General features: G+C 38.8%; 3 protein-coding genes across 5 annotated transcripts in view; all 3 read left to right on the plus strand.

The window, feature by feature from the left end:
• Positions 1-4,259: 4,259 nt before the first annotated feature.
• Positions 4,260-6,679, plus strand: LOC148089591 (nucleoredoxin-like protein 1). The gene is made up of 3 exons (XM_087784508.1): positions 4,260-4,500; positions 4,574-4,663; positions 6,334-6,679. The coding sequence occupies exons 1-3, from the start codon at positions 4,265-4,267 to the stop codon at positions 6,677-6,679; spliced, it is 672 nt and encodes a 223-aa protein (XP_087640634.1). The 5' UTR covers positions 4,260-4,264.
• Positions 6,680-10,036: 3,357 nt separating this feature from the next.
• LOC148089592 (nucleoredoxin-like protein 1) lies at positions 10,037-12,927 on the plus strand. The gene is made up of 3 exons (XM_087784521.1): positions 10,037-10,275; positions 12,373-12,462; positions 12,584-12,927. The coding sequence occupies exons 1-3, from the start codon at positions 10,037-10,039 to the stop codon at positions 12,903-12,905; spliced, it is 651 nt and encodes a 216-aa protein (XP_087640647.1). The 3' UTR covers positions 12,906-12,927.
• Positions 12,928-14,721: 1,794 nt separating this feature from the next.
• The window catches only part of LOC148089593 (adhesion G protein-coupled receptor L1-like), a 43,709-nt gene continuing 34,692 nt past the window's right edge, over positions 14,722-23,738 (plus strand). For all 3 annotated transcript variants that reach the window (XM_087808454.1, XM_087808471.1, XM_087808464.1), the window contains exon 1: positions 14,722-15,161. In XM_087808454.1, the coding sequence (XP_087664580.1) occupies positions 15,144-15,161 (18 nt within the window). In that variant the 5' untranslated portion in view covers positions 14,722-15,143. The remainder of the gene's footprint in view (positions 15,162-23,738) is intronic.

Raw genomic sequence — 23,738 nt, forward strand, 5'->3', positions numbered from 1 at the left:
CTAGTTAGCATAGCCGTTTCTTTTTAATATCAGCCATTCAAGTTCCTTGAAGCGAGCGTGTTCAAGGTACAAATAATAAAATAGATTATTAAGGTGATTTAAAAGAAAGATCACTGGATACAACTTTACTATCGTTGTAGACGTTAGTAGCATGTACGTTAACAGCTAATGTTTAGCGTGAAACTTCTATAAAAATCAGAAACATGTTAAAGCTAAATGAGTGAAGTCATGACAGGATTCTAAAACATAAACTCTATTGAAACTAGAGCAACTAGCGTAAGTACAAAGTAAACCCTTTAAATTATCCTAAATACACTAAACTAGCGCCATGAATACAGTTATTTATTAACAATATGATTGAAATGGAATCTTCGTGTGACACTGGTTTAAAATTAGACTTCATTGCTAACAAAAACCAAAGACAAGAATTTGCTTTAATAATTAAAAGCTACAAATGCTGACATTAAGAATGTAACAAGAATAATAAACATTAGCATCGTACAAGCTAGTATACAAGCTAATGCAGGTTTTATGAAAGCATAAAACTGTAATTGTTTTTGAAGATGTTGGCATGTGAAGCTATAGTTTTGAATCAATACTGCATAATAATCTGAAGAGATATGAATAAAACCGTAACATAAATTATAAAATAATTCATAATCAGTGATACAGTCGAGCGTCAAAAAGTGTTGTCGAGGGAAGTTTTATATTAGCCTGAAAGTAGCTAGTTTTATGTTAGCCTGAAAGTAGCCACTTTTATGTTAACCTGAAAGTAGCTACTTTTATGTAAGCCTGAAAGTAGCTACTTTTATGTTAGCCTGGAACTAGCTAGTTTTATGTTAGCCTGAAAGCAGCTACTTTGATGTTAGCCTGAAAGTAGCTAGTTTTATGTTAGCCTGAAAGTAGCTACTTTTATGTTAGCCTGAAAGTAGCTACTTTTATGTTAGCCTGAAAATACCTAGTTTTATATTAGCCTGAAAGTAGCTATTTCCATGTTCGCCTGAAAGTAGTTAGTGATATATTAGCCTGAAAGTAGCTATTTCCACATTAGCCTGAAAGTAGCTATTTCCATGTTAGCCTGAAAGTAGCTACTTTTATGTTAGCCTGAAAGTAGCTACTTTTATGTTAGCCTGAAAGTAGCTACTTTTATGTTAGCCTGAAACAAGCTACTTTTATGTTAGGCTGAAAGTAGTTAATTTTATGTTAGCCTGAAAGTAGCTAGTTTTATGTTAGCCTGAAAGTAGCTAGTTTTATATTAGCCTGAAAGTAGCTATTTCCACATTAGCCTGAAAGTAGCTATTTCTATGTTAGCCTGAAAGTAGCTACTTTTATGTTAGCCTGAAAGTAGCTACTTTTATGTTAGCCTGAAACAAGCTACTTTTATGTTAGGCTGAAAGTAGTTAATTTTATGTTAGCCTGAAAGTAGCTAGTTTTATGTTAGCATGAAAGTAGCTAGTTTTATATTAGCCTGAAAGTAGCTAGTTTTATATTAGCCTGAAAGTAGCTATTTCCACATTAGCCTGAAAGTAGCTATTTCTATGTTAGCCTGAAAGTAGCTACTTTTATGTTAGCCTGAAAGTAGCTACTTTTATGTTAGCCTGAAATTAGCTACTTTTATGTTAGGCTGAAAGTAGTTAGTTTTATGTTAGCCTGAAAGTAGCTACTTTTATGTTAGCATGAAAGTAGCTAGTTTTATATTAGCCTGAAAGTAGCTACTTTTATGTTAGCATGAAAGTAGCTAGTTTTATATTAGCCTGAAAGTAGCTACTTTTATGTTAGCCTGAAAGTAGCTAACACAGACGGGAATCCAATTTGTTAAATTCCCTAATCCCCTCCTCCCCCTCCGTTTTCAAAGTAATACCATCTCTCCTGGACACTCATGTTGTTGCCGGTTGAACGACGCAGGACAACTTGCTCAAGGGCTGGAAGGATGAGACATTTCAGGGAAGGAACGCTGCTCTCTGGGATTGTTTAAACTCGGGGTCGTAAAGGTGAGTCAGAATCTTCCGTCTCAAGCGTTAATAACACTTTTAAAACACTTATAAGATAACTTTAATTACTTTTCAAATATCAGATTAAAGCTTGTTTTTTTCTTCCTCGGGTCATTTCACTTAAACCCGTCGTGTGTTTGTGGGTCAAATCTCATTAAAGAATGTTATCTCGATTCTCCGCTCGCAGAGAAAAGCTGATAAAACTCATCCGACCTCAACTACTGAGTCACAATGACCTCTTTTGATTTGTTCATTCATTTCTACTTGATAACAAATGATTCTTTTTGTAGTTTGAAACCTCATTTTGTGTTTCTCATGAGTATTTCTCTCGTAAAAAGTTTTGTTTTTGTGTCGCCTTTGTGTCTAACTCTGGATTTTGTTTGACATTTACAGAAGTACTTTCAGTTTACAAAGTTGTTTGATTGTTAAGCAAAGCTAGAAATGCTAGAAATGCTAGCATTGACTGTCTTAGTCAAGCTAACTATAAACAAGGAAATTCAATATTACCTTATTTATGTATTCATTTCAAAAGATTCCCAATCATATGTTATTGAAATCTCCAATAAAGTGTGTATAAATAAAAATAATTGAATAAAACAAATAAAACATAATTTAAATTAACATGCAAATATTTGCAACGTTCGTTTGCCTCAGAAGCAAAAGGAACACTTCAAATCCTGTCAGATCCCGGCGATGACTGAGGACGAGAGGATACAGTGAGTCCTGCAGCTTTTAAAGTTGATGTTTGGACATATTTTGTTTTGAAAACAAATGGAATCAGTTATGACTTCGTCAAGAGTCATTTGGTCTGTAAATACTATAACACCAGAGTCAAGTACTGGACCATACTACACATATATACTTGTTACTACACTATCACAACACCAGATCCAAGTACTAGAAAATACTACACATATATACTTGTTACTACACTATCACAACACCAGAGTCAAGTACTGGACAATACTACACATATATGCTCATTACTACACTATCACAACACCAGATTCAAGTACTAGAAAATACTACACATATATACTTGTTACTACACTATCACAACACCAGAGTCAAGTACTGGACAATACTACACATATATGCTCGTTACTACACTATCACAACACCAGAGTCAAGTACTGGACAATACTACACATATATGCTCGTTACTACACTATCACAACACCAGATTCAAGTACTGGAAAATACTACACATATATCCTTGTTGCTACACTATCACAACACCAGAGTCAAGAACTCGACAATACTACAATTACTGAAAGTAGGTATTTCTATGTTGCCTGAGAGTAGGTATTTTTATGTTAGCCTGAAAATAGCTAGTTTTATGTTAGTCTGCAAGTAGCTAGTTTTATGTTAGCCGGAAAGTAGCTACTTTTATGTTAGCCTGGAACTAGCTAGTTTTATGTTAGCCTGAAAGAAGCTAATTTTATGTTAGCCTGAAAGTAGCTAGTTTTATGTTAGTTCAAGTACTCGACAATACTACAAATATATCCTTGTTACGTATTGCAATGCATCTCCAAAAAAATAACATACGTTAGCATAACATGATTAAGCATAGAAACATGCTATGCTAAAGCATGACTTTCATATTACTTTCATAGCTTTACCAGATGACAGATTTTTGCCACGCTAACAAAACTTGCTGCTTCTTCATCCTACTTGTGACACCATTTATCACAGTGTGTGGAGAATGCTAAGACGCTGCCTGACGGCGTGTCAGTGCATAACCTTGTGTTGCTGCTTGTATGAACAACCACTTTTATCTGTCGGCAGAATAAGTATAAAACAAAAATTATAATTTAATGAAAATTTCCGGATTTTTAAAGTATCATTTAATACAAAAAATCTGATAATTTTTAAATTACTAATTTTCTTTTTACACATCGAGTTTAATATTTGAATTCCACTAATATTAAAAATAAATGTTGCAAATTAAAAGTTTAAGTTGAACTAGAAATGTTGGTATAATAGAGTCACCAGACAATAGCAATAGAGCACCGAGCTACTGGATCAATCTCTCAGCCAATCATGCGTCACATGATCACATGACAACTTTAAAGTTGAGGGTAAAATATTTGGCCGTCCATGCTTTATTTATAACTTTCTATTTTAATTTATATTTATTTTCATTCGCATAAAGGCATTACATGTACTTTGTTTTTCGTTCCACTAAATTCACATTTTTTTCTTCTTCTTTTATGTTTTGAAAACCTTTCCCATCAGGCGCTCTTCAATCTTGTCCAGCATCCCGAGGCATCATGGTGGATCTGTTCCTCAACCGGGTTCTGGTGGAGAACAACTGGGACCAGGACGAGCTCAACACCGAGCGGGAAATCGTGGGGATCCTGGAAAACCGCATCGTCCTGCTGCTGTTCGCCGCCACGGAGAGCGAGAAGTGCCAGAAGTTCCTGCCTCTTCTCAACGACTTCTTCAAGCGCCTGAAGGACCCGGCTTACATCGAGTACCCCAAACTGCTGGCGCTCATCTACGTCAGGTTCTCGACTCTCCCGCCCTCCTCTCTTCTTCTTCTTCTTCTTCTCCTCCGTGACGCCGTCTTGTCTCCGCAGCCTGGACCAGTCGGAGGAGCAGCAGGAGAGGTTCCTCAAGCAGCTGCACAAGAAGGTTCTGTTCCTGGCCTTCGAGGATCCGTACAGGAAGTAGGTAGAAGGTCTGAGCGACGACGACCTCGGCGACTCATAAGTAGATGTTTTAAAAGGTTAATCTCTTGACCGGGTCTGGTTCACATGGTCTGAGAGTCCAGGTCGACCGGGATTAAGTGTCGACTGTAATGAAGACGAGCAAACATGAGGAACCAGAGGTTGAATCCAGTCAATCATCTGGTTTGACGCGTCAATACTTGTGTCGTGTCTAAAAATGTCCTTTTACTTTTCGTGATAAGCATTTTATCATCTTGTTGCAAAATGTATATTTAGGAAATATTTAGTATACATTTAACTCAATAGTTTGGAAAAGTATAGAAGAGTAAGTGTCATCAGAAAGTTGAATTAAATTAAATTGAATTAAATTTTATCATTAATGATTTCATTGTTTGAATAAAAAAAAAAAAAACATAATTTCAATTAACATGCAAATATTTGCAACGTTCGTTTGCCTCAGAAGCAAAAGGAACACTTCAAATCCTGTCAGATCCCGGCGATGACTGAGGACGAGAGGATACAGTGAGTCCTGCAGCTTTTAAAGTTAATGTTTGGACATATTTTGTTTTGAAATCCAAAGATTTGTATTATTTTATTATTTTTTAAAGTTGATTTAGAAATTAATTCATATATATATATATATTTTTTTTTAATATATTCTAATTCTAATAGTTAATAAAATGAATGTTCTAAATTCAATATTCTTTTATGTGTAGCCTTTTAATTCATTAATTTTGTGAAAATGTTGCCACCAGACATTACCAACAGAGAACCGAGCTTCTGGATCCAACTCTCACTCAAGAAGTTCTGACATGTCAATCAATTTCCAACTTACGGTGATTGACACTTTGGTTTGAATTTAAAAGTTAGAGCGAGGAGCTCTGTGCTCGATTAGCTTAGTCTAGTAAGATGGTTCTTTAATACCAACACTTTAATATCGAATTTATTATAAAATAATTTAGAACATTTATTTTTGAATTATTGGAATTAGAATATATAACTATATATATATGTGTGAAAATGATTTATTTACAAAGGATTGAATTAAATAATTCCAAAATTTTAAGAACAATATTTAAATAAACTAATATTTCTGGCACTGATATACTTCCATAAATCAATATAAATAATATATAATAATATAAATTTAATTTAATAATAAATTCATATTGTGTATAATAATTAATGTGAATATGAAATCAAATGATTCTTTTTTAAATTCAATTGTTAATTAAATTTTTACCTCCAGATAATTAACAAGATGCATTTGAGTCGTGAAATAAACATGCATTGAAACATTTAACGATTCCTTGGGATAAAAAAAATAATTGTTTATTTGTTGTTGTTTATTATCTGTTAAAATTACAAATATTGAAGGTGTTCGGATGAAAAGAGGTGAAAACAGACTGCTTGAGACCTTGGCTCCTGCAAGTGTTTGTCTGTGACATCACTTAAAGAAACAGTGTTTTTGTATTTAGTGGTGGTATTATTTAAAATGGAAACTAGAGTACTAAGAAAAACTGCGTCAAGAGAATATTTTGAACTAGAAATTAGTTCATTTCACTAAAAAAAATCAAGATTTTCTTTCATATTGTTGTTAAAATTGAGTAAGAAAATGTCGTTTATGTTCAAACCAGGGAAAAACTCTCTTGATTTTTGATATTTTCCAGGGAACTCCAGGCCATGTTCCAGGTGGAGGAGGTTCCCACGGTGGTCGTCCTCCGTCCGGACGGATCCGTCCTGTCTCCCAACGCCGTCCCGGACATCTGTCGCCACGGTTACGAGTGCTTCAGCAACTGGCAGGAGGCGGCGGAGGTGGTGGAGAGAACTTTCATGCTGAACGAGGAGTTCGACAACCTGAACATGAAGACGGCCACGGACCCGGTGAGGAGGCTGAAGTACAAGACGGAGGAGGACAAGAGGAGGAAGAGGTGGTGGAACCTGTGGGGGGGAGGGAGGGCGGACCCCGAGGAGGGGGGAGGGAAGGAGGACAAGGGCACGTGGTGGAGAAGGTGAATCTTGGACGACATCGTCCAGATACTTCACCATGTTTCGAGATCACTTCCTGTGTGTCACATGACATTTAATTTATAAGTCATTGTATTTCTGTCCACACAGCGAATACTTACACGTACTTATATTCACGTTTTGAAATAAATCGGTCATAAATATTTCAACTTTTTTGTTTGAATAGAAGAAAATCTATTTTTTCAGGTTCTTTTTCTTTTTCTTATTCCCAGTTAATGTCAAGTTGAGAAGGAACAATATCTAACAGTTTATTTTAAACAGAAATACTCCATTTTAAATGAATGTTTTTACTCTTAAAACACAAGACGTTTGTATTTACAAGATTCAAAGTCCTTTAAATAAATGTCACATTTTAACATTAAAGACCTCATTTTAATGATTTAAATGCATAAAAACACATGTCAAGAATATTTCACAAACAGTTTAAAGCTCAAATCCTGCACATTTTTCTCTGTAATGGTCGAGCGGGAAACAAGTGACAACATTTTCCTCCATCATTCATTTATTACCTCAGTTTTCTAGCAGCGAAACTTGGATGAATTAATTGAAAGATGGATGAACGATGCCAGATGGAGCTTTATCTCTCCTCCACGCGGCTACATGCTCCGCTAATGTCGGCAGCTTTAGCAACAGATTAAGCTTCTGGCGCTGGCGAATAAATAAACCGTCGTCGTGGGCACCTGACTATTGACAGTGTTTGCTGCGGAATAATCTACATTTTTGTGTTCAGAAGTGGACGTTTTCACTTGTAGCTGCTACTGTGAACATGAGTATCACATGAGCATCTTTGATTTTGATGTAGTTGATGAAAACTCCATGAACTCTCACTGTAGCGACCGAAATGCAGACAATTCTCTCGGTAAAATGTTGTGTTTTTCCAACATTTCTCGTCTGGCGTTTTCTTTTTTTCATGCTTCCCATCAGAAATTACCGTAAGGTTTCGCACATTTTCGCAGGTGTTTTTTTTTTGCAACATGTCAATAGTAATCGTTGGATTATAAAAATGTTTCCAAAATATTCAGAAATCATTGATACAGAAATTGACCTTTGAATATTATCTTTATTCCGATGTAATATTTACCAAAGTCTCTCCCAGTAGCGTGACCTCAACATCTCCCGAAAAATTGCTTTGCTTCTCAGACACCAATCATAGTTTTCCATGATTTTGCAACATGAACGTGTCGTTTAAATACTGTATTGTATCGACCAATCAGTCGTCATTAGGGAGAGCAGTGTGCAGAAAGGCATCATGGGAGTTTGGGACCATAAGAAAGGTGGTTGCGGTGATGAGTGCGTCTTAATAAGGGCTGTATTTGTTTTAAAATCAAACTGATGTTCAGATAAATCACTTGTTTATAACTGAGTTAAGAAAGACCAGGAGCTTCGATGTTACCGACTGAAGCTTGATTCATTCAATCTAAACATGAAGTGATGTGTGCGAAAAAAGAAGAGACCGTGGAAGTAGAATCTCAACACGACGACTGTATCTTTGTGTGAGTCATTCTGTGAACTGTGCTGCTGTTATTGTACATATGTCCTCACTCTGGGAACAATAAAGGTTTATTTTATCTTACCTTGTGACGCTACTCACCCTCCCTTAACAAACAAGTCGGTCAAATTGCTGGGGTCGGGTCTAATGTCAGTGGAAAGTCCAAATTGCGGACGAGTTGACGCTCAAATATTTTAAATTAAAATGAATTAATATTATGTAGAAATAAATATGAATAAATATAAATTAATCCTTTTTGACCACCCAGTAACAAACAAGATGCATTTGAGACATGAAACAAACATTCAATATTTTCCGGCTATTAAACATATTCTCAATTTGATACTCGAAACTATGGTTTTGTTATTTAATTTAAGATTAAATCTGAAAAACACATCAAGCTAACGCTGTCGTCCACAAACTTAACCTAGCAAGGACACCATGCAGTTTGAAATACACATGACACGACGAAAATTAATTAGAATTTAGTTGGTGTCTTTTAACTTTGTATAAACAGCAGGGGGTGGGTCTAATGTCAGTGGAAAGTCAAAATGTCAGACGGGAGATTTAGAGCTAAAGGACAAAATGTTAATTTACTAGAAAATGTAATTCTGATTGCGATTTTTTTTTCTCTATAATAATGTAGGTTTATATATATTATAATTATGTGTTTTCTGTCATCAAACACTCATCGAGTACATTTCTTAAATATTAGGTTCACTGGACTGTGAGTCTGTGTTTCATCGTGACACTCATTGTCAGGTTAGAAATGCAACTTAAACTGTGCACTCGAGCAGAGAACAGAGATGGTTTAAAGTCACAGAGTGTATCACAGACGTGTAAACTGTTTCAATATCACTGTCGGATGTATACGTGAGAGTGTAGTATTTAGTTTCTTCCTCTGCCAGGAGTCAATGAACTGTGACGTAAATATAATAATACCTTCTAACTCAGTAACTTTCCATCACCTATAATCTTGACCCTTGCGTTGTTAAAGTGACGGAAAGCCCCGAAAACAAATGTGTTTGTGGTATCTCTTGTGTTGTCCATGGGTCAAGGTGATCCGAAGGCTTGAAAACAAACGTGTTTGTGTTATCCCTTGTGTTATCCTAGGACGTTCGATCTGTGCCTTCTCTTAATCACTGCTATCGTTGTTATGCCACGTTAATGACCTGGTGGACCAGATCTGGACCATAAGTTTGAAACAGAGCGCCACCTAATGGTTAAAATAACCACTAAGGCGTGAAAGTGTAAGGTTTTGTTAGTTCAGAGGAAAACATGACGTGAGTTTGTGTTCCAGCAAAACGGTGGTTCTCCTTGGAAGCTCTTGGACCATAAGTCTGAAACCATGTCGGTGAGTTTCATCTTCCTTCTGGTCGTCAAGCTTTCTCACATCAAGTTTTGATGCAAATGTGTTTATTTGTTTAAACCCCCCACAGACACACACATTTCATGGTTGACACATAGATAATCCATATAAACCAGTAGATAAACGCTTGCACTCCTCAGTTGGACGCATCAACCGAAGCTCCAGGCTTTCATTTCCCCCACAGGAAGCGCTCGAGTCCCTTTATCAGCTGCTCTGACAATCCCTTGTTCCCAGAGACCGCGACACAATAGTCGCCGAGAGTGAGCGGCCGGTGTCGAAGAGGTGAAGGAAACAATGGAGGAGTAAATCAGTGAAAACTCGGAGCTGAAGTGCAAATGCCGACGGAAAGATTGGGAATCTTCTTTCTTGTGCTTGGATTCGAGGATAGAGCGCAGACAAGCACCTGCGGGGATTATCTGTATTAACCGTGACCAGGATTAATGGCAGGTAAATATGAACGACAGTCCCGAGGTTCTGGTCCCTGGCGATGATGGCCGACCTGTTTCTGGAGCGGGTTCTGATAAAGAACAACAAAGACCAGGACGAGCTGGACACGGAGCGAGAGATCGTGGCGCGCCTGCAGAACCGGGTTCTGATGCTGTTCTTTGCTGCCGCCTCCTGCGAACGCTGCCAACAGTTTGTTCCCAAACTCAAAGACTTCTACAAGCGGCTGACGGACGAGTTCTACGTGGATCGCTCCGCACAGCTGGTCCTTCTCTACATAAGGTACCGACTCACCAGGGTTCTGATGTCGGCGTCTGTGTAATTGGGTCGGCACAGTCGAGTGGAACATATTCTGAGCCGTTTTATTTCCCTCTGGTTTTGTTTGAAGACGAATTGAATCCAGAGAGAGCTGAGCCAGAAGCTAAGGCTTTATCGATATCCCTGTCGGTACACGGTCTGGGATATCTGCGGCGGACGCAGGCGCAATTGGGCGTCTGGTTCGCCATGTTTTTATGGCAACCTGACCCGGACAAAAATATCTTTATAATTCTATTGGAGTATTCACAGTCTAGAGCGAACAGGTGTACTTGATACAACCTATTTTACCAAGACATCATAGAGGTCCTCTTTTTGAGGGGCATCTTAATGTCTTCTTGAAGAGACCTGTGCTGTGTCTCAAATCGCATACTAGCGTACTAAAAGTTAGTATTTTTAGTACGTTAGTGCGTCTCAATTCTTAGTATGCAAAATTTAGTGCGCCATGCATACTAAATTGGCGTACTAACACGCCCACAAAACTAGCATGGTTCGATGGACACTAACCATACTAAACAGCCGCCATTTTAGTGACGTTTTCAACGGAAGTTACGTCATATATAAATGCATATATATGCTTATACTTAAATGTGTATTTTCAGCAGCAGTAGGAGGATAAACACGTCTTCGCTGCTGATACCAGCTTAAATATCTCGCGATTATTTAGATTCTCTTTCTTTTTCCAAAGTTGCAATACGTGCTGCCAGCAGGTGGCGATAGCGTTCAAACAGCTGCTTGAAACATCGTTAAATAGAAGTAGAAGAAGAAGCTGTCATGTGATTTCCGGTTAGTGTGTAGCTTCAGGGTTTGATTTGAGACATACTATCTGTGGAGAATTTGCGTACTAGTTAGTATGCATACTAAACTGATGCATACTAACTTCTAGCATACTAAGATTAGTATGCGATTTGAGACACAGCACTGGTCAAGAGTCTTTTATACACCCTTTTTTACCTGGACATCATGCACCCTTTTTTTTCCGGGGTTCAGGCACATCTTTGGCTCATACTTCAGCATCTACAAGATACCTTGTAAAGTGTCTTTTTTTAGGTCATTTTAGGTCAAGTGTGAAGCTTAAGAAAGGCACTCGAAATCCTGAACAATTGCGCTCCAAATCGAACTGCCCTCTTCTTGGGGATTCGGAATATGGTCGCCCTAGAACTTCACGAAAACATAATTTTGTAAGTCCATGATAACTGGATAATGGGTTTCTAATAGAGTGACATCTAGTGGTTAAAATAAAGTCTATTAAGGTCTTCTAGGGAAAGGTAGATTTTTGGCCAGGATGTCAGTTTAAAGTAAACATGTCGTGAGTTGGTGTCCAATTTAAAATACAAATCCATGCGTCTAGTAGAAAAAAATCCTTTTCAGATTTACAAACAAAGCTCTGTTTATTGAAAGCAAACGCACTTTCACAAATGGAACCCCAATCTCCACATCGTGTACTAACGTCCTGTTTTTTGTCCGAATTTGCGCCATATTCTAATGGAAACTTGTTTCGGACAAAAGCTGTTTAATTTAAGAAGCTTTGGCTATTGGCTTAAACACACACACACTGGGCCACTGGGTTCAAGTGAAATAAAAAACTCCACTTGTCCCGAAAAACTCTCTCAAAATGTTGCCGAAACTTCACTTCACATGGCAGTGCCCTGTTGTTGTGATTCAGAAGATGGTCGCCCTAGAACTTCATGAAAACATGATTTTGTAAGTCAACGATATCCGGAGAATGAGCTTTTAACAGAGTGCCATCTAGTGGTTAAAATCAAGAGGCCTGGTCAAGGGTCTAACCCAAAATGAGGTCGCCCAAGCTCGACTGTATAAGAAGTCTGTTTCTGTGTTTCTGTCGTCAGTTGGTCGGCTGTATCTGAGAGTTCCTCGGGTAACAGTCGCTGACCCAGAATTCTGTGCCTTAATCTCCTTCTGTTGTTAGAATAAACACAAGTTATTTTAACGGTTCGCCTTCTGGTTCTCTTTGAGGTCGAAACAACGAACGCGCGGGAGATTCCAATAATACTAATAAAATACTCGGATTCATTACATTTTTTTCTCCTTCGTTGTCATCAGCTTGGATCTTTCTGAGGACCAGCAGGACCGCTTTCTCAAGGAGCTTCCCAAGAGGTGCCTGTTCTTAGCATACGAAGACCCCTACAGGAGGTGAGCGGAAGTGAGGCTCTGAGCGCGGGAACCCGCTGCTGGGATAATAGCAGTGTAAATAGAACCCACTGCTGCTGTGTGTTTAACGTGTGTGTGTGTGTGTGTGTGTGTGTGTCTGCAGGGAGCTGAAGGACCTCTTCCAGGTGAAGGAGGTTCCCACTGTGGTGGTCCTGCGTCCAGACTCCTCCGTCCTGGTCCCCAACGCCGTGGAGGAGATCCTGCGTCTGGGCCCGGACTGCTACGTCAACTGGCAGGAGGCGGCGGAGGTCATGGACAGGAACTTCATGATCAACGAGGACCTTCAGGAGAAGTCCATGTGCAGCTTCAGCCACCCAGTCAGACGACACAAGTACAAGGTGGAGGACGAGAGGAAGAGGAAGGAGAAGGAGGAGGGAAGGTTGGGGGGCGGAGAGGATGATAAAGAAGCTGGGTCGCCATGGTGATGATGAGAGCAGGATGGAGCTGAGGAGGTGATTCATTTTTCCGAGGAGTTCTCAGAAACTGTTAATGATGCCGACGGTGACCCTAAGAGTGAGATGTTTCAGGGTCGAGGAATAAACTCTAGACGGAATAATTTTCATGACAGTCTCTCGATATTCAATAAAAAATTGTATTTTGAACAGATTTGAGCAGATAATTATTATTTATATTTTGTTTAATTTAGAAAAGAAAACGTGTTTGTTGGTCACATTAAATATGTCATTAAGAGAGACATCGTTTATATATTAATGTTAGTTATTTTTATTTTTGCAAGTTAGTAACAAACCAAAATTAATGTTTAGAAACATTTTTTTTCCTAATAGTTGATACATTTTACAAATAAAAATAAAATATATTGTTTTGAAAAGGAATGTGAGGGAAAAGAAAAAAGTAATTTGTACATAAAAACAAAAATAAAAATGTCTAATAGAAAAATTCAGAGTCTGGTCATCACTGCTTAAACACACACACACTCAGGCACGCACACAGATAGACACAATAAACGCACAAAAACAAAATCAGACACGCATATAAACAGACACAACGTAGTCAGACTACAGACTTACACACTTAGACACGCAAATGTACATACACATGTACACACGCACACTTCGACACACAGAAATATACACGCACACATACTCAGTTAAATAAGCATACAGACACAAACAAACACACACGTACACAAGAGAAGCCACTCAAACAAACACACACACACTCAAAAACATACACACACCTACACACGCACGTACACAAATACACACACACACTCAGACACACACTTACACAAACACACACGATGACAAACAAACACACGTACACACACAATGACAAACACACACATGTACACACACACACGCACGTACACAAACACGCAGACGTACACAAACACCCACTCAGACACACAGGTACACAAACACACACAATGACAAACAGACACACGTACACACACATATACAATGACAAACAAACAGACGTATACAAACACACACAATGACAAACACACGTACACACACATATGTAATGACAAACACACGTACACAAACACACAAAATGACAAACAAACACACGTAATGACATGCAAACACACATGACAAACACACGTACACAAACACTCACAATGACAAACAAACACACGTACACACACATATACAAACACACATAATGACATGCAAACACACAAAACACACAAACACAAATACACACAATGACACACAAACACACGTACACAAACCCACACAATGAAAAACAAACACATGTATAGAAACACACACAATGACAAACAAACACATGTATAGAAACACACACAATGACAAACAAACACATGTATAGAAACACACACAATGACACACAAACACACGTACACAAACCCACACAATGAAAAACAAACACATGTATAGAAACACACACAATGAAAAACAAACACATGTATAGAAACACACACAATGACAAACAAACACATGTATAGAAACACACACAATGACAAACAAACACATGTATAGAAACACACACAATGACAAACAACAGACAAACACAATCTCACAGACGTAAATATGAGCGGAAGTGATCCATCGCGTGACCTCTGACCCCAGACTCGTGTTCACGTGCGAGTCTTCCAAACGAAACAGCGACTCATTTCTGTCTCGGTCTCGCACACGCGCAAACACACACACCCGTCGCGCCCCCGCGCACCACCGGAGCGCGCAACAAGCGGCGCGGGGCGGCGGATCTCTCGGCGGGAGCGCGCACGAAGAGGGAGCGAGCACGGATGAAGCAGCGGGAAAAAAAAAAAACCCTTCACCTTCTCCTCCTGACTCCTTCTTCTTCTTCTTCTTCTTCTTCTCCGGACACACCTTCCCCTCCGCGAGTGAGGAGGTCTGGACGTCGGTCCCGATGAGCATCCGCGCCTCCTCATCTTCCTCCTCCTTCATCTTCATCATCGACGGGCAGGAGCGTCGACGCGCGAGGATGTCCGCGGACGATGTCGACACTTGAGACGCGCCGAGGCTGAGATGTAGACCCTCGACGGAGGACCAGGACCCAGTTATTATCCTCCTTTTTTCTTCGTCCGCTTCCCCCCCTGAGGGCCGAGCATCATCTCCGGGCGTCGAACCCGCTGGGAATTATGGTTCCGACGTGACGAGGAGACGTCGAGCCTGGAGAGGGGGACGCAGCACCAGCGGATCCGTCGAGATCATCTCATGACGGTCAACCTGCAGGTACTTCTTCTTCTTCTCTTCCGCCACTCCCTGTTTCATCCCGTCTTTCATGCATCGTGTAGCACGAGAGGAGAGAAGGAGGGATGAAGAGACGCAGTGAGCGAGGAGGAGGCGAGGAAGGAAGGAAGGAAGGAGGCAGGAGAGTCGACGGGAGAAGATAGAGGCGGCTCGCCTATTATTTTAATACAAGATATAATGGTCCGTTTAACGAGGCTGGGGTTGCGAGCACGAAACTGCTGCCATTAAGCAAAAGGCCAGCTCGTGAAATATTCATGGGAGTGAGAGAGTGCTGAGGACTCGTCCCGTTACAATCCCGTATTTTCCTGATCCACAGGGAGGATGGACGGAGGGAGGACTGGGTCAGTGGAGGAGGCCAGGGAGGGGGTGTGGGCAGACATGAGACCTGAGGAGGAGATGTTGAGCCAGAAATACTGGTACAAGTGGTTGGTGTTGGTCTGAAGACGAGATTCGTAGATGCTCGTGATGGAGGTTTACAGTTGGTCGAGCTGAAGATTGCATCAGGTTTTTTTTAGGTTTTTTTTTACAGATGATTGGGTCCTCTTGACTTCACCCACAATTGCATGATGGGAAAATGGTCATGAGGCGTACAGGGCTCAGTCGGTGACTCAGGCCATGTTAAAAAGAATAACGTTTTTCATTCACTTAAGAACATAAGCAAGTGATTTTTTTTACATAACTTCTCTTCCATTGATTATTACTGCCTGAAGGGTGTTTTTTTTCTCTGCAGTGACATTAGCATGTTTCTCTTGATGTCGAGTCAAGTTTCCCCGCAAAAATAAACATGTAAAATAGTGAAAAAATAAACATAAACTCTTTAGAAAGTAACGTTTCTGTTTCAAAGTCCTCAAACACAAACTCACACATTGGCATTAAGTCTATACAAGTTTAGAGACACACACGTACAGAATACCATCGCCGGCGTACAATCAAAAACACGTATAGAAAACCATCGTCGGCGTACAATCAAATACACGTACAGAACACCATCGTCGGCATACAATCAGACACGTATAGAACACAATTGTCGGCATACAATCAGACACACGTATAGAACACAATCATCGGTGTACAATCAGACACACGTATAGAACACCATCATCGGCATACAATCAAACACACATACAGAACACCATCATCGGCTTAAAATCAAACACGTACAGAAAACCATCATCGGCGTACAATCAAACACACCTATAGAACACCATCGTCGGCATACAATCAAATACACGTATAGAACAATCGTCGACGTACAATCAAACACAGGTATAGAACACCATCGTCGGCATACAATCAAATACACGTATAGAACAATCGTCGGCGTACAATCAAACACATGTATAGAACAATCGTCGGCGCACAATCGAACACATGTATAGAGCAATCGTCGACGTACAATCGAACACACGTATAGAACACCATCGTCATCATTCAATCAAATAGACGAATAGAACAGTCGTCAGTGTACAATCAAACACGTATAGAACAATCGTCGGCGTACAACCAAACACACGGATAGAACACCATCATTGGCGACAATTAAACACATGTACCGAACGCTATCATCGGCGTACAACCAAATACACACATAGAACACCATTATTGGTGTACAATCAAACACACATACAGAACACCCTCGTCTGCATACAATCAAACACATGTACAGAACACCATCGTCGGCATACAATCAAATACACGTAAAGAAAACCATCATTGGAGTACAATTAAACACACGTACAGAACACCATCGTCGGCGTACAATCAAATACACATGTAGAACACTATCATCGGCGTACAATCAAACACAAGTATAGAACACCGTCATCGGCGTACAATCAAACACAAGTATATAACACCATGATCGGCGTACAATCAAACACAAGTATAGAACACCATCATCGGCATACAATCAGACACACGTATAGAACACCATCATCGGCGTACAATCAGACACACGTATAGAACACCATCATCGGCATACAATCAAACACACGTACAGAACACTATCGTCGGCATACAATCAGACACGTATAGAACACAATTGTCGGCATACAATCAGACACACGTATAGAACACAATCATCGGTGTACAATCAGACACACGTATATAACACCATCGTCGGCATACAATCAAACACACATACAGAACACCATCATCGGCTTAAAATCAAACACACGTACAGAAAACCATCATCGGCGTACAATCAAACACACCTATAGAACAACACCATCGGTGTACAATCAAACACAGGTATAGAACACCATCGTCGGCATACAATCAAATACACGTATAGAACGATCGTCGACGTAAAATCAAACACATGTATAGAACAATCGTCGGCGTACAATCGAACACACGTATAGAACACCATCGTCAGCATTCAATCAAATATACGAATAGAACAATCGTCGGCGTACAATCAAACACACGTATAGAACACCATCGTCGGCATTCAATCAAACACACAAATAGAACAATCGTCGGCGTACAATCAAACAGACGTATAGAACACCATTGTCGGCATTCAATCAAATACACGAATAGAACAGTCGTCAGCATAAAACCAAGCACACGTATAGAACACAATCGTTGGCGTACAACCAAACACACCGATAGAACACCATCATTGGCGACAATTAAACACATGTACCGAACGCTATCATCAGCGTACAACCAAATACACACATAGAACACCATTATTGGTGTACAATCAAACACACATACAGAACACCCTCGTCTGCATACAATCAAACACACATACAGAACACCCTCGTCTGCATACAATCAAACACACATACAGAACACCCTCGTCTGCATACAATCAAACACACATACAGAACACCATCATCTGCATACAATCAAACACACATACGGAACACCATCGTCGGCATACAATCAAAATACACGTACAGAACACCATCATCTACGTACAATCAAACACACGTACAGAACACCATCATCTACGTACAATCAAACACACGTACAGAACACCATCATCGACGTACAATCAAACACAAGTATAGAACACCATCATCGACGTACAATCAAACATAAGTATGGAACACCATCGTCGGCGTACAATCAAACACAAGTGTAGAACACCATCATCGGCGTACAATCAAACACAAGTATAGAACACCATCATCAGCATACAATCAAACACACGTACAGAACACCATCGTCAGCGTACAATCAAAAACACATACAGAACACCATCATCTGCTTACAATCAGACACACGTATAGAACACCATCGTCAGCGTACAATCAAACACACATACAGAACACCATCATCTGCTTACAATCAGACACACGTATAGAACACCATCGTCAGCGTACAATCAAACACACATACAGAACAGCATCATCTGCTTACAATCAGACACACGTATAGAACACCATCATCTACTTACAATCAAACACACGCACAGAACACCATCATCTGCGTACAATCAAACACACATACAGAACACCATCATCTGCTTACAATCAAACACACGTACAGAACACCATCATCTGCTTACAATCAAACACACGTACAGAACACCATCATCTGCTTACAATCAAACACACGTACAGAACACCATCATCTACTTACAATCAAACACACGTACAGAACACCATCATCTGCTTACAATCAGACACACGTATAGAACACCATCATCTGCTTACAATCAAACACACGTACAGAACACCATCATCGGCTTACAATCAAACACAAGTATAGAACACCATCATCAGCATACAATCAAACACACGTACAGAACACCATCATCGACGTACAATCAAACATAAGTATGGAACACCATCGTCGACGTACAATCAAACATAAGTATGGAACACCATCGTCGACGTACAATCAAACACACGTATAGAACACCATCATCGACGTACAATCAAACATAAGTATGGAACACCATCGTTGGCGTACAATCAAACACAAGTATAGAACACCATCATCGGCGTACAATCAAACACAAGTACAGAACACCATCATCTGCGTACAATCAAACACATGTACGGAACACCATCGTCGGCATACAATCAAACACACGTACAGAACACTATCATCGGCTTACAATCAAACACAAGTATAGAACACCATCATCAGCATACAATCAAACACACGTACAGAACACCATCATCGGCTTACAATCAAACACAAGTATAGAACACCATCATCGGCGTACAATCAAACACAAGTATAGAACACCATCATCGGCGTACAATCAAACACACATGTGCGAATATGAAAAATGTTTTACGAAAAGGGTTTATTAAAAATATTTGATACAGTTACAGCAAAAGGAAATGACAATATTAATATATATAGTAATTTGATGTGTTAGGATTTTTTGTGTGTGTTGAAATGTATAAATAAGAGACAAAGCAAACACACAAATGTTTAATTATCAGAGAAAATCTAAAATATTGCTTTAAAAAAAATTCTAAATATGTCATTAATAAAATCAGGACACAGATCTAAAGTGTTTCATTTCTCAGGAAGTTCATGTAAAACGTGAAAGCTCCAGATTATCCGCAGATGACGACGTGTCTTCCTGAATTACTTTGAGTCAGATTAAAATGTAAATGGAAAGTATGAGGGATTATTTCAAACCTTTTCTCTCGCTTGTGTTGAAGATCTTGTCGTCGACGCTTTAGATGATTTAGTTTTAAATATATTCTGGATTATTTAAAAACCCGTAGATTAATGTGACATCACGATACTTTGATCACATCATGATACACATCACGATACTCTGATCACATAACGATACACATCACGATACTTTGATCATATAACGATACACATCACGATACTCTGATCACATAACGATACACATCACGATACTTTGATCAGATAACGATACACATCACGATACTTTGATCACATAACGATACACATCACGATACTTTGATCACATAAGGATACACATCACGATACTTTGATCACATAACAATACACATCACGATACTTTGATCACATAAGGATACACATCACGATACTTTGATCACATAACAATACACATCACGATACTTTGATCACAACGATACGCATCACGATACTCTGATCACATAACGATACACATCACGATACTTTGATCACATCACGATACTTTGATCACATAATGATACACATCACGATACTCTGATCACATAACGATACACATCACGATACTTTGATCACATAACGATACACATCAGGATTCTCTGATAACACAACGATACACATCACGATACTTTGATCACATAACGATACACATCACGATACTGTGATCACATAACAATACACATCAAGATACTCTGATCACATAACGATACATATTACGATACTTGGACCATGTTACGATACACATTATACTTTGATCACATAACAATACACATCACAATACTTTGATCACATAACGATACACATCATGATACTTTGACCACATAACGATACACATCACGATACTTTGACCACATAACGATACACATCATGATAATTTGATCACATTACGATATATATTACGATACTTGGCCCATGTTACGATACACATTATACTTTGATCATGATACAATGCACATCACAATACTTTGATCACATTAGGATACATATTACAATATTATTCATATTGCGATACTTGGGACATGATACGATACACATCATTATACTTTGATCGTGATACAAAGCAGATCATGATACTTTCATCACATAACGAAACGATAAATATTACAAAACTTGGACCACGTTACAATACACATCGTTATACTTTGATCGTGATACAATGCAGATCACGATACTTTGATCACATAAAGATACACATTAAGATACTTTGATCACATAATTTTACACTACAATACTTGAACAGGGCCGCGATACGATACACATCATGGTACTTTGATCACATTAAAATACATATCTTGCAATATATGTATACTGTATATGTATATCACAATACTTTGGCTGCAATATGATGCATATGGTGATAACTACATACCACGATACTATGGACATCACGATGCTTGGGTCAGGATACGATACACATCGCGATACTTGGGTCCATAATGATACACATCACAATACTATACAAATAGTAATACTTTGGCCATGACACAATACACATCGCGATGCAAAACAGATGACGATACTAAGGTCAACACATGATACATATCACGGTACTTGGGCCAAAATATGATAATCATCGTAATTCCTAAGTCACGTACGATATACATAAAAAAAAAAATGGAAATACAATAAGAAAAACACTATTGTGTCGTCACAATACTATACACATTGTGATGCTTTGATTACAATGAGATACAGATCATAATACTTGGGCCACGATATGACACACATGGAGGTACTACAGTCACTGTAGAACATGCAACACAATACCTGGATCACAATACGATACACATCACGATATATTGCACCGCGATAATATTGCGATATACTACGATATTCTATAGGGTTTACAATAAAGAAAAAAATCTGTAAAAGTTAAATAAATCCAAAAATAATTAAGTCAAAACTACTTGATTGAAAAAAATCATTGATAAAGAAATATAAATGAGAAAAAATAAATGTTTGTGATATTTTGAGTTGACCAGCATAATTCATGTTTTACTTCTGACTCAAATGTGAATTTTTAATATTTAAGAAACAGTATAAAGAAATAAATACTCAAGATTATACAGGAGGTCAAAGTATCTAGTGTGTTGTTTCCATTAATAGATGATGATAAAAAAAAACCAAATGTTCCATCAGTGTCTCCCTGAGCTGATGGAGGATCAAGAGGAAAACTTCAGGAAGAACAAAAAGTCATTTTAGATCCAGAGAAACGTTGAAACACAAAGTACCTTCATCAGTCTGTGTCTCCCCCAGGAAGCTGCAGTTTGATAAATACTGCATGTGAAGAATAAATCAATGTTTCATCTACGATCTGTCCCGAGAGAGACTTGATCCATCAGAAGAAAGAAAATGGAAAAGTTTTGTTTTGTTGACAAAGAAACTTAAAGACTTTGTTTTTCTGTAGCTCTTGTTTCATGTAAAACATTGTTTTTACTACAGAAGCTACTGCTGATACTACTACTAGTATTACTACTACTACTACTACTACTACTGGTACAACTACGACTACTACTACTACTGCCACTGCTACTGATACTACTACTACTATTACTACTACTACTACTACCACTACTACTATTACTACTACTACTACTACTTCTACTACTACTACTGCCACAGCTTCTGCTACTGTTACTGCTACTACTACTACTGCTACTGATACTACTACTACTGCTACTGTTACTACTACTACTACTACTACTACTGCCACTGCTACTATGACTGCTACTACTCTTACTACTACTACTACTACTACTACTGCAACTGCTACTACTACTACTACTACTACTACTACTGCTGCTACTGCTACTGCTACTGCTACTGCTACTGCTACTGCTACTGCTACTGCTACTGCTACTGCTACTTCTACTTCCACCTCTACTACTACTACTACTACTACTACTGCTCCTGCTACTAGTACTGCTAGTACTACTGCTAATAATACTATTACTACAACAACTACAACTACTACTACTACTACTACTACTACTTCTACTACTGCTACTACTACTACTACTACTACTACTATTGATACTACTACTAATACTACTACTATAAGTACTATTACTACTGTTACTGCTGCTACTACTACTACTATTTGTACTATTTCTTCTGCTACTACTAATACTTCTACTACTACTGCTATTACTACTACTACTTATACTACTTCTACTACTACTACTACTACTACTACTACTACTGCTACTATGACTACTACCCCTCATACTACAGCAGCTACTACTACTACTGCTACCATTTGCACTACCTATTCTACTACTGCTACTATCATCACAACCCCTTATACTACAGCAGCTACTACTACTACTACTACTACTACCATTAGCACTACTTCTTTTACTACTTCTGCTGATATTACTGCAACCACTACTAATTCTACTTCTACTACTATTTATACTCGAACTACTGCTATCACTACTATTAGTACTACTACTACTAGTACTGCTAATACTACCACCACTTCTACTACTTATATTACTTACATAAACACTACTTCTACTAGTAGTACTATGACCACAACTACTACTTCTACAAGAAGTAAAAAACTTGGCTGCCATGATAATAACATGCTACAACTCAAACATAAAATACTGTTAAAAAAAACACTCTCAGAACGTCTTGCTGAACATCTACCCTTCCTTTAATTACACGTACGGTTAAGGGACTCGTGTTCGAGTGGAGGTTTAAAGATTATAATAGCTGACGATAAATCTCTCACTTTGATTGACACGTGTGAAGGCGCTTCAATCGGAGCTCTTAGAAGCTGGCAGTGACTCACAGGTCGTAATGTTTCGGCCTCGAACCTCTTTGTTCTCCCGGCTGCAACTAGAGAGTGATTGACGGCGGCCGACACCGCCGCTCCCTGGAGTCACTGACCAGACACACACAGGCTGTAAAACCCTGTAAGTGGCTTTGACTGCAGCATGT

Source organism: Callionymus lyra, chromosome 1 (assembly GCF_982586985.1).
Source record: "Callionymus lyra chromosome 1, fCalLyr1.hap1.1, whole genome shotgun sequence".
NCBI lineage: Eukaryota > Metazoa > Chordata > Actinopteri > Syngnathiformes > Callionymidae > Callionymus > Callionymus lyra.